Raw genomic sequence first — 12,968 nt, 5'->3', positions numbered from 1 at the left:
ATATAAAGCTACGGCAGACCAAATAGGTGATTTAATACTTGGTGTGTGTCTTCAGTCATAATACAGAAACTCATGTTACAAGAAAACACTTTGGAAATATACTTGTATTATCCATCCATTATCTAGCCCGCCATATCCTAACTACAGGGTCATGGGGGTCTGCTTAATTTTAAATTATGTGGAAATAATAATAATAATTCAACATCGTACCCCTATCTTAAAATATTAAATGAATAATAAAAAAAGAAGTGGATATAAAATGACTTGCCTCAAATTGTAATACTCTGGTCTTGCAGCTCCATCCAATCATAATTTAAATACTGGTTAGAAAATCCTTTGTTATAATAAATACTAAGTTTTTCTTTAGTTTTTTTTGTTTTAGTTTACAAGTTTATGTCAATACAAGAATGCCTGGCTTCAATCAGGCAGCTCTTCGCTGAAGATTTGGTATCATAAGCATTTACTGTACATCCGCAATAGTAGTAGTAAAAGGTCCAAGTAATGTTACCTCATATAAATTTGAATTTAGCATTAGTTTTAAAGATCAGATATAACAAAGTGCTTCAGTTGGAGTCCTCTTTGTATTTAGATCCTGTGCTTAATAAATAACTTCATAGACAGTGGCCTTCTTGTCCCCAGAGCCAGTGACAATGTATTTATCATCCACAGAGATATCACAGCTTAACACAGAAGATGATTCCTTGGACTATAAAATAAAAAAAAAGTGTTAAAAAAAGGCTACAAAAAATTCATCATTTTCTCTTTAAGCAAGGAAAGCAGAAACAGATGTTCTAAAACCTTGTTCTACACCCCTCTATTGCAGTTTGCCAAAAGTTAATGGCTTTAATATATGTTCTTTATTTTTTCTTGGAGGTCGCTGGCAATGAATGGGCTTTACAGTGTGCTCAAAACATTATCTGTCATTCTTGGCAGAACTAGAGACCTTTAAGTGGTTTCAAATGTATGAAACATTAGAAAAAGAGAAATGCTATTTCTTTTGGATGAAAACTAGTTTTCTCTGTTATAGGCAAGTTCTGCGCAGTGGAGGTGCTACCTTTACAAGTTTTACAGCATCCAGTAAACTAACTTACATATGCATTCAGTTTTATGAGTAACAGTGCAAAGGTCGGTAATAAGTATTCAATTGCCGATTATATTTTTGAAAATGCCAACTGGTTTTTCCCCACAGAGAAGAAAAATCTTAGAATAAATTTCTGTTTCAACAGTCATTTCTAGTTGCAGTGATATATTTACCAGACAGTAAAGCCCCTGGTGACTAGGAAACACTATTCTGATCATTACGATGCAATTGGACTGGTGCTAAAATCCACAAAATAAGTGCTTTAGGGTAGGTTAAATATCCCATAGAACATTCCAATACCAGTATTCAAAGCCACTGACAATGTATACGTTTGTGGCCTTCTAGGTAACTAGTATGCTGAATATCCTCAGGTTAACTGGATACAATAAAATATCCCTTTATGAGTGCAGGTGTGTGTAAGTGGGGCATACGATGAACTGGTGTCTTACCTATGACTGTTTCCTGCCTTGCACCCAGTTCTATTAGGGTTAGGCTTTGGCTTCTAAAAACCCTGAACTGAACAACTGGTTGATTAAGAATGTTATGTTACATTATCTACAGGAAAGGCTAAGTTCATGACTACATTCATGTCTTCAGCACTTTAAAAGTTGAACAGTTCACGCACAAAAATGTGTATACTCATTAAAATTAGAAGTTTCAACAAGAAATTAGTAGTATCCCATATTTGATAACTGATGAATACAATTTTAGTAAGCTTCTAACAAAAAGTTAAAATAAATCTCAGATAAAATAAAAGAAAGGGCAAAGATAGAATAGACCATCAAATGCAAGAAAAATTCACAGGGTAAAGAAAGATACAAAATAAAAAATCCAAGAAACTGTGTATTCATATAATAAAAAGAATGTTTTTGTTTACTTTTTGGATCTGTGAGTTTCAGTTAAACAATTTAGAGATGTTCTATGAACAATGCTAATACAGATGTAATCATTTTGCCTTTAAAACAGATACTATGACAGGAAAGATCAAGTTTTAAAATAGTAAAATGAGTGTCTTTAATGTCATTAGCACACTATTATATATAAATAAAAAATAATGACTTTATCCTCAAAGCCTGTATTATATACTTAAAATTACAACCTTAAAGTGTCTAATGATTTGCCTGTTGACTATACATAACATCCACATTATCAGCCACTGTGAAAAGCAAAGGCCAAAAGTAAAATTCAGAATCCTGGCCTGAGCAATACTTTTAAAGAATCTGCATGCTCTCCTTCTGACTGCAGTTTTCTAGTTAGTAAATGGGTTAACAGATTTCTTCTTTCTTTCTTGCCTTCTAACGTATTAAGTAGAATATTTTTTTTAATAACAATAAATACCACTCTTCAGTTTTGGAAATCAAATTGCCTTTGAAGAGAGACGGGTACAAATTTTACAGAAGTACAAAATTATGTTTAGAGTTTATTTATTAAAGGACATTTACGATGTCAACTCATTACTGGAGAAGCTACTCAAAAATGAATCGTAAAGATAATCTATTTAGTTAATAAAACAAAATTGGAGTCACGATAGGAGGCAGAGTGGGAAAAGCAATAACTGGAATTACAATATCCAGAATGAGAAACCTAGTGTTTGACAAGGAATACTTCATTTGATTTGTATACTCTGGGAAAGCTTTTAACTGAAGACACTAAAAAAATCCATAATTATAATTACTTATACAAAAGAAAAACTGCAAAACTGAAGGATGAATGAAAATAAAACTTGGTCCCTGCTATTTGATATCAGATTTTAAATTTGAAGTGGACTGGCTGGGAGTTCATGATTGTCTTGTAAAGACAACTTCAATGTTGTTCCAGTATCAACATTTCCGGTCAGGTCAGGTTGGTGAGCATGCACTGGCATAGAAGACCAGGCAGACATGCGGTCAAGTCCCACCCCCCCCGGAAAATGACTATCTGCTGTAGCCAGGCGTTACAAGGGCATCCTCGTGGCCTGGTCCAGCCACTCAGATCCTCAGTAATGTGGACCCTGCAAGAAGGATCACTCATTGGAAATCACGCCACATGGCCGTAGTGCCATAACTGATGCTCCCTCACAATGCAGGTAATGTGCCTCATTTGGGACTCCATAAGCAACCGCTTGTTCAACACAAAGTCAAACCACCAGTCACCCAAGGATTCTCTGAAGAGACACAGTACCAAAGGAGTCCAGTCTTCATCTCAGGTCACTGATATCCTCCATGTTATGACAACATTTACAGAATCTCTGTGCCAAACTGCTTCAAGTGTAAAACTCTACCATAAGACCCCATGTAAACTGAATGAAAGATTTTTTCCTAAAGCTAGTCCTGTAAATGTGAAGTACTATCCCAATTCCCTTTGTCTCTGCTTATCAAGTAGAGGATAATTCTTCTATAGTCATTCTCCAATTTACCCAGCCTCCCTATACAGTACTTAGTTCTTTTAGCTTTCAAAAGGCATCCAATTTAAACCCACAAAACACTTTGCAATTTAAGAAGATGTGCTGCACTGTTGTTTTTCTGACTCACCTCACCTGTCATTATCTTGTAACCCACTGCTATAAATTAACTGCTGCCAACAAGAGACTATAAACAGAAGGCAGACACATTTTCTTTTCTCTTTGACTCCCTTTGCCACATGTCCTTCCAAAATACCTTTTTATTTTAATGAAATATTTAAACTTTTTTTTTTTTTTTAATTTTCCTTTGACTACAAACTCATATGAACACAGCAACAACAGAACACACAGTAGGTTCTTTTAACACACTACAAGCTTTCTTAGTCCCATTAAACAAACAAACTTAAGAAATAAAAACTTATACCTGGAATATGCTGGCTCCATAAGGCGTCCTCCAGGCATTAAGTAAGTTGTCCTTTCCAGTGCTTACAAACCATTTACCTATAAAACATATTTTTAATATATATATCATATATCTGGTTGAGTACGACAGGAACAATGCACTGCTGTTAATAGCGCTTTCACATCATTGCGCGACGAAGTTGAACAGAACAATGAATATGCATAAAGCCAGCACATGAAAAAGGCAGCAAATTAAAAATACTGTACACATCAAAATACAGATAAAAAGACCAATACATTTTCAGTTAAATATATTGTTAAATATACAGAAGAAAAGTAATATTCATCAATTACTGCATTTTATTATTTGATATTTTTAGTGAGTTACACAATTTGAACTGATTCTGTAAAGTTAACATACATTAAGTAAAAATTTAAAACTGTACAACTTCTGTGTAAAATAATTTTTTGAATAAAAATAATCATCATTAAGTCTAAGATGGCATCTGAACAGACATTCTAATTTTAACTGTCTTTAAAAAAATAGCAGAATATTTATTTATTTATACATCCAAAATTTAACAACACGCAATTAATTAATCAATCACAATTTCTTCCTCAGCAACTTATTTTAGTGTAGCTGCATTGTATTTCTTCTTGAAAGGAATTAGAAAATTAAAATTCTTTGATTGATTTCCTATTGTTTCTACTGACTAGCCAGAAGCTTAATATGCAGATTTAGATCAAGCTTTCAGACAGAAACAACTCACAAATGTACAAGTTTAAGATTTACAGAATATACAAGAATTATTAAAAATGGAATCTAAACAAATCCATTTGTACATACCACAGTGGGCAAATTTAAGTGAAAGCACACAGCTTTCATGAAGATGCAACTGGTATTTGTCTGGTTTTGTTACATGCAATACTTCCACATTACTGTTTTCCATTCCCACAGACAGCCACTCTCCAGTTGGACAGTACCCCAAAGAGAAAATCTGTAAATAAAGCCATAAACACCATATACTCATTCACAAAGCGATTTCCATGGACACATTTTATAGAAAGCTACGGTGAAATGTAACATGATGAAACACTGCACTGTCGTAAAAGACTAAATTTGGTGAGCAAGAAAGTCTTTGTCACTTTTGTTAACACCTTACATATTGAACACAGTCCCAACACACTTTGAATTGTATTTTAAAGAGATTCCCAATTATTCAGATTGTCAACAGATCGATTAAGCAAGGATGTTCAGTGTCACACAGTGAGTAACTGGTTAGGACTATTTTGTGGTTTACAGTTTAGCTTCTTTCTCAAAAGGCTGCATTACCATAAGTGGATTATCTTGCTATAAGATTTTTTACTGTAAGTGACTCACGTAAACCTCACTCAGTTTATTTAGAAATTTTCCCATTGTTAATATTTTGATATTTGATGTGGTTGCTCCAGCTTATAAAAATGGGAAGTAGACCAGAGGAGACTCTGTTGGACTGATGTTCTATAGATCAAAGGAAGATGTGCATTAACTACTAAGTTAGGATATTTGGTAGTGCATTTTTGATTTGCTTATTTATTTTTATACTTTTTAATAATTTTACCACTCATACATATTCACACATAAATACTGAGACACAACCTATATACAGTATGTTTCACTCAAATAGCTGGACTTCTTGGGTGCATCTATTTCAAAGTTAATTTCCTTATCCCAATAAAAATTAAAGTCAGGCAAACACTTCAAATATACTGTATTTGTTACTGCATTGGTTTATTCAGATTAACTGTACTGCTATCACTCTGACAGAAGTTACTTTTACCATGTTGTTCAAGTACTGACAACTGAATGCTGATAGTAGAACAGGAAAGCAAATGCACGTATAAAAAAAAATAAATAAATAAAAAGTAAAATTAGCCAAACGGGAAAGACAACAGTAATAATACAATAAAGAGACAAACCACCCACTAAAAGAGTTTCCAGCTTCACATTATATATACCTGTGAAGTAAAGTCATGTTGTTGTAGCTGCCTTCCTTCCCTGAGATCCCAGGACCTTACTGTGTTGTCCAGACCTCCGGTCCATAGCTTGGTGCCATCATTGGAAATATCAATACAACTGGCTCCGTCTGTGTGGCCCTGGAATTGCCTGTGTAATTGATAACAAAATATCAGAAAATTTAACACTAGATAAAAGGATGTACAATTATAAAATATATATCCTGTTGCAGTTATCTATATATTATAAATGTTACAGAAGTCAGGAAGCATGGTTAGTACTGAAAATGAATATGAGGTCTGATGTGTGTTAAATGTTATTTTGAAGCAGTCAGTCAGTCTGTCATTTTCCAACCTGCTATATCCTAACACAGGGTTTGAAGCAGTGTCCAATAAAATACATGACTAGAAGTGCAGAGTTATATTGGATAAATATACAGGATAATAAAGGCTTAACTTAAGAAAAACAGTGAGTCTGTTTAGTCTATTTACAATCGCTCATTGAATACCATTTTGAAACTAGGATTAAAAATCTATATTTACATGATGGCTGCCAAGACTTCCAATAAACACAGTACCCACAACCGGCATTCAAAGATTATCTGTCAAATACCTCAGTTAAAAATGAGATTCAAACCATAAAAGGTTTAAAAGAAAATTCAGTAAAGACAGGAGGCATGTTTATTGTTCCCTTTCTTTGATGAAACCTGAAAAAAAAACATCAAGTAACAATGCTGTAGACTAAAACTTGAGGGGATGGAGGAGAGTTGAGACAACAGAGACGATGAAGGAGGTGGTTAGCTGCATCTAAGTATAACAACAGTAAAATGCCTTTTTGTAGCAAGAAATGTAGTGAGAAATAAAAAAAAAAATACAAAAACAAAATTTCACGATTAATTGATGACTGGACCTAAAAACAAAATGACAAATTTGCAAAATATGCATGGGTTTAGCTTTCAACATAAAACAGGAAATAATGATTATCATTATCTTAATTACATCTTTTAAGTAGTACATCTTTTTGTGGCTTCAGCTGTAATCCATGCTAAATTGTGTCGGAAAAGGGCCTCACCTAACTAATGTCTGGTTATGCAAGTCCCAGACTGCAATGTTCCCATCGCTGCAGCAGGAGAAGCAGACCTTGGAATCAGGACTGATAGCTAATGCGTAGCATGCAGGAGCTGAAGATGTCAGTTCTGCTTTGATGCGTGGGGTGGGTGCTGCCAGGTCCCAGATGGATAACGTGCTCGCTTCCCCTCCAACAATCAGGGTGCGCCCATCAGGGAGTAATCTGCAGGAGCGGATGTAGTTGTCTCTGTTCTGTGGAGACAGAAGCCATCAAGAGATTACTCAAGAGGAAAGAAAAACAATATTAACATGAGAGCAAGAATCCATAAAAGTATTGTTTTCCCTCCTTGTCTTAATGAGGCATTTGTATTTATGACAATGATAAAGTGGATTAATGCTATAAAAAACAGCACACATTAGGGAAGTGTTTAAACATTATCTACATACTCTGCACAGTCAACACATTTAATCTTAATTATCATCAGGAATCTCAAATCTCTGATCATATAAACAGGATTATAAACAGTCATTTTGAGATGCTGGTTTCATAAAAATGAAAGCTTTGTAAATATTTAAAACTAACATAGTCCTGTAAAAAAATTTCCACTCTTAGTTTTACTGACACTTTAACACTAATCAATCATACTTCTCTAGTGCTGCACAAGTTTGTTTTTTTTTACTGAACAAGAGGAATCTGAGTAACACAGTCCAGCCATGTAGTGTATTTAAAAAAAAGAACCTATAATTAACACCCATATTTCTGAAGATTTTAACAAGACAGAGTTAATAATGGAAGCACAACCACTTCCCAAAATATTTACCGAATTAGTACAATTTTCAAATTTTTGGATAACAGCAAACACATATTCCAACTAGCCAAGCTATATTACATAAAATGCCATGACATATGGCACCATCACAAGGTGTTTTTCTAAGCAAACGACTGTGCAATACAAAACTGTACCACAGAAAAAAAAGTCTTTTTTTATACACTTTCAACAGCAATTTTGAAGAGCACGGGTATTTTAAAATTAGTGTCACAGTGAATGATATAAATGATGGCAGTATGCCTTTATGGAAAATTACCATACTGTCACACTGACTAGATTACACTTCTATTCATATTAAAATTATTAATTAACTGCAGGTCAAAAGATTGTCACAATGATACTGGCAGGATAATGTTGGATTTGCCTTTTGAACCACATTAGCTGAAGGTTAATGAATCAGCCAGCTTTCTCTCTCTCTTCTTCAACTTACTATATGTCAAGCCTGCACAATGCTTAAGTTAGCATTATTTCTGGGTATGGCTATATAAACTGCTTATTATATTCATGTGAAAAAATGTATGATGCATAACATACAAACAAATCAAAATAATGGACATGGGGAGATAAGTCAGAAAATGTAAATATCTATATATATATAATTCACTAAGGCAAGACAACCATGGAAAGCACGCCGGAAGGGGCGTGGATTCACTAAGCCGCCGACAAGTGAGACACCTATGGCGCCGCAGGAAGGAGCCACGTCCACCAACTTGGACGTGACGACACAGAAAAACCGGCGTCATTTATATTTGTCTGTCGTAGAGGTCACATGCAGCTCCGACCCACGTTGACTGTTAATAGAGGCATGTTTTTTGCGGAGGTGAATCGCCATATGCGGTGTGTAAAACTGTTTGCGAGGGGTATCCCATGGGATCCTTAAAATGTTCCTTTACAACTGAGGTTAAAACACAATGAAGTGAGCAGTCTTTAAAAAACGAGTTTTCGGTTACGACCGCGTGCACTATAGCGAACTGTTTTACACGCTACATACAGCAATTCGCATCTGCGACAAACATGCGTCTTCTTAGATACTCCTGCACTTTGTACACAACCCCCTCCCACCGTGGTCGGGTGTCTTGGTGCATCTGGACTGTACAAATACTTGAGTGACGAGTTGGAGGTGGGCACACGAGCAGGCAGTGTATACTGAACGAGAAACCAGCAGACTAGCATGACGGAGGGAGCGGAGTGGATGTCCTTCTCCTCTCCTCCCGTTCCACCCTGAGCGCCGCACGGACGATTGTGTGTTGGTTCGTTCCGTGCATTGGTTAAAACCCAATGAAGGATGAAGTCTTTAAAAACCAATAAGCCCTGTGCCTCTGTTTCATTACTGTCTCACCTGCTTCACCAATGCAGGCCCCGCAACAGGCGATCCGATGTCGTCATTCCCATGACCCGCCGGGCAGCCAACCGGGTAACCAAAGTCTTTGGGTTCAGGGGGGAGTATGGTTACAAAGCTGAAACTTAAAGGAATTGACGGAAGGGCACCACCAGGTGTGGAGCCTTTCGCTTCATTTGACTCAACACAGGAAACCTCACCCGGCCCGGACATGGACAGGATTGACAGATTGATAGCTCTTTCTCGATTCTGTGGGTGGTGGTGCATGGCAGTTCTTAGCTGGTGGAGCGATTTGGCTGGTTATTTCCGAAAACGAATGAGACTCCGCCTGCTAAATAGTTACACGACCCAACAGCGGTCGGCGTCCAAATTCTTAGAGGGACAAGTGGCTTTCAGCCACGTGAGATTGAGCATTAACAGGTCTGTGATGCACTTGTATGTCCGGTACTGCACGCTACACTGAATGGATCAACGTGTGTCTACCCGGCGTGGGTAAGCCACTGAACCCCATTCGTGATGGAGACCGTGGCTTCCAATTGTTCCCTACGAACGAGAAATTCCCAGTACGTGCGGGTCATACGCTCACACTGATTACGTCCCTGCCCTTTGTAAAGCCCCCCATGGTCGGGTGACTTGGTGGATTATATATAAAAAAAAGCAGCCGGAACCGCAAACAACAATGAAAAATCGACTGAGGCGGTGTTTGGAAAATTAACAGTCAACGTGACTCACAGGTGCGTGTGGACTGTACACAGATGAAAGTGACTCAGGTAGGGAGTTGGGGGCGGGCACATAAGCGGGCAGTGCCTACTGAACGAGCACCGTTCAACCCCGTCCTTCACTTTGGAAGGAGAAAGCGCGACGGCGCTACTTTGGTTTTCAGTCACGGACAATTGTATGTTGGTTCGTAATGTGCATTGTTGCAATGTTACTTTTCTTGGTGGTTTATTAAATTACGAATTTTTCAAATGTTTATTTTTTCCTTTGTGCTTAAAAATCATTTAAAAAGCGGCCTGATTATGCGGCGTAGGCTAGTAATATATAATTACCTTAACAGAAAAATTTCTTTTAACACTATCTTCTAACCATAACATATTCGATTTACCTTATTAACACAAACAACTTATTTAAAGAGACAGACACTAGTTGCCACTCCTAGACCCACTGCCTTTTCTAGTACATACCAAGATACCAGAAAACATCACAGAAGCATTTCCTACATTACAATTTGATTGAAAAAAAAATCATACCTGTTTTCTAAGCCAGTTCCCATATTTATCAAGTGTCTTAGAATTACTCCTAGGAATTGCTCTAAAGTCTAACTAGGATAAGAATTTGTCCTACCCCAGAGTAGAACATGAGAAGTAGTTATCAATTGTCCTACATCTACTCCCATCTAGAAGTATGGGTTCAAATTTGATAATAAATGACATAATTTTACAGCACCCTGGGCCCCAAAAATGGCACTCACGATGACATTTTATAGTTTTCCAACACTAATTAAGACTTCAATGTAAAGATAATAACAGTAATTTCCAAAGTAGAAGATGAGGAGGAGGAAGAAGAACGAGGAAAAAATAATAAGGTAGGATATTGCACATAATTGTTGCTGATTCGCATCAATATCAAAAATAATATTGTAATGAGCCCCAAGATGGAAATACCAAGACACATAAACTGAATTAGAGCAAAGCCCGATACTGGGCACATTTATTTAACTTTAAGAAAAATCATCTTCCTGCTGTTATGACCATGGGGAAAACTTTATAAAACAATGCTTACTGATACTAGTCATGGCTATTCCTGCACTATTACAGAAGTTGTGTTCACTCTTTCAATGTTTCCGATCATCAGTCATGGGATGTGACACTCACTGTGATCCACCCTAATCTTCAGTGAGGCTCAATTTATCTAATTTCCCAGAAGCCTCTAACTGCCTTCTTAAACCTCCACAAAATTGTAAAGCGTACCTGTGTGGCATTATTTTGTCAATCACCCATCCAGCCCCACTTATCTTCAGGGTAATATAATATGCTGTTTACTACAACTCACATTCATTACTACCTGTGTGTTTACACTGTGATATCACTTGCGATTCACATGTGTGTGCTCATCCACACTTGGGGAAATGATCTTTATGTGCGTGCCATCAATCACACCAACAGCTCTAGGAAAACCAGCGATTTGCATGAATGCAGCTTGCATACTGTATAAATTACCTCACATGGAGAGCTAGGGATCCATATAAATCTGCATATTTCCTCACGGCTGTAATGGAATTTAATTTTGAGAAATGGCTGGTTGCAACAAACCCAAATCCTCGCTATTGCAAAGCTGCATTTTCCCCATGTTCAAAAAATGCGCTACCAATTCTTTCTACGAAGATGGAGTGATCACATAACGTACAAGATTTGTTACAAGTAATATTCCATCTATGTCAAATCAGTATGCTTTTACAAATTCATTGTTGTCCACAGTTTCCAAAATTCAATCTTTCCCGGGATATGCGTGTCAATTTCTGCCCAACTACCATCTTCTGTCAGCGAGTTAGGATAGCTCATAAGCTCTCTTAAATCCTGGTGAAGGTCAGAGTAGTTTACTTAATTAGAAAAATTTATAAATGCTTTTACTGCTGTTCCTAAGAGTATCACCAAATTTGCATTGCTCTAAGATGTTTGAGCCAGTTGAGATTGCTTTCTTACTCTGAGATGCTTAATAAATATGGGATCAAATCTCCCTTTGGCAACTAACACTGTTCTACCAGTGACTACCAAATGTTCTTAAAGTTATAAAAACTGTCCTGCATTAGTTTACATATTATAATAACATTATCTGTGAATAATGATGTCATTATAACAAAGTGGAAGGGAGAAACACCTTAGGTTGGCTCACGGTTGAAAGCCCCCTTTTTATTGTTCCTAATTCTTTAATTATCAAATCTGAGAATTTTCTTCCAGGAGTGTGCAAAGCTATATTGACCTCTGAAAAGTCTTGACATGTATATGTGATATACATTACATGATGAATCTTAATAGTAAGACAATATATAATAATGCAATGTTATGATATTGTTTTGTAGAATTTTAGTGTCCGAAAACCAATGAAATGTAGAGATACCAAAAATGTTACATCCATTGTGCACAAAAAGTCTGAAGGATGAAAAAAAAAAACATGCTTCATATGCTATATTATCTCCTATTTGAAGCAGCTCTATATTAGCTTCCTATCAAAGTGCAAGCACCAATTTGTATCAGTAGAGTCATTGGAAAACACTGAAGGGTGTGTATGGCTCACAACATGCGGAGATTTTGTCCTCTGCTTAGAAATGAGTAAAAAATATAAGTAGGCTGGCTGCCGGCTGCTATTCTGAGCATAGGATAAAAGAATCACTAAATAATGTTACTATAAACAGTGATTTAAATGGTCATTTATAACACATACTGATATATTAACACATCAATTTTGGATTCAGAACCATTCAGAATAGTCAGAATTTAGCTGTGCTATTTTGGAGTAGATCTCTTCAGTGTTAAAACCATTAGTGTTCTTGCCTGAAATTAACACCATTTGGAGTACTAAACTGAGATCGAGCCAAGCAGGGTGTTGCTGACTTGAAAAGTAGTTCTGTCACAAAAACCAAAAATTAATAAATAAATGAGAAACTTTTTACTATGGGTGGCATGATGGTGTAGTGGTAGCGGTGCTGCCTCACAATAAGGAGACCAGGGTTTGTATCTTGGGCCCTCCCGCATAGAATTTTCATGTCAACGTGGCTTTCATACGAGTGTTCTGGTTTACTCCTACTGAGATGAGCAGTTGAGGTGAACTGGAAATACTAAATTGGCCCTAGCGTGTATCTGTGTGTTTGACCTG

General features: G+C 36.6%; 1 protein-coding gene across 3 annotated transcripts in view; it reads right to left on the bottom strand.

Annotated features, from left to right (window-relative positions):
* Nucleotides 1–268: 268 nt before the first annotated feature.
* Nucleotides 269–12,968, bottom strand: part of LOC120527308 (transducin-like enhancer protein 4) — a 162,659-nt gene continuing 149,959 nt past the window's right edge. For all 3 annotated transcript variants that reach the window (XM_039750567.1, XM_039750568.1, XM_039750569.1), the window contains exons 16-20: nucleotides 6,931–7,178; nucleotides 5,862–6,009; nucleotides 4,711–4,861; nucleotides 3,886–3,962; nucleotides 269–706 (exon numbers count right to left, since the gene is read on the bottom strand). In XM_039750567.1, the coding sequence (XP_039606501.1) occupies nucleotides 599–706; nucleotides 3,886–3,962; nucleotides 4,711–4,861; nucleotides 5,862–6,009; nucleotides 6,931–7,178 (732 nt within the window). In that variant the 3' untranslated portion in view covers nucleotides 269–598. The remainder of the gene's footprint in view (nucleotides 707–3,885; nucleotides 3,963–4,710; nucleotides 4,862–5,861; nucleotides 6,010–6,930; nucleotides 7,179–12,968) is intronic.

This window comes from Polypterus senegalus, chromosome 4 (assembly GCF_016835505.1).
Source record: "Polypterus senegalus isolate Bchr_013 chromosome 4, ASM1683550v1, whole genome shotgun sequence".
NCBI lineage: Eukaryota > Metazoa > Chordata > Cladistia > Polypteriformes > Polypteridae > Polypterus > Polypterus senegalus.
Note: the sequence above shows the minus strand (reverse complement) of the source record. Positions and strands in the feature narration are given on the sequence as shown.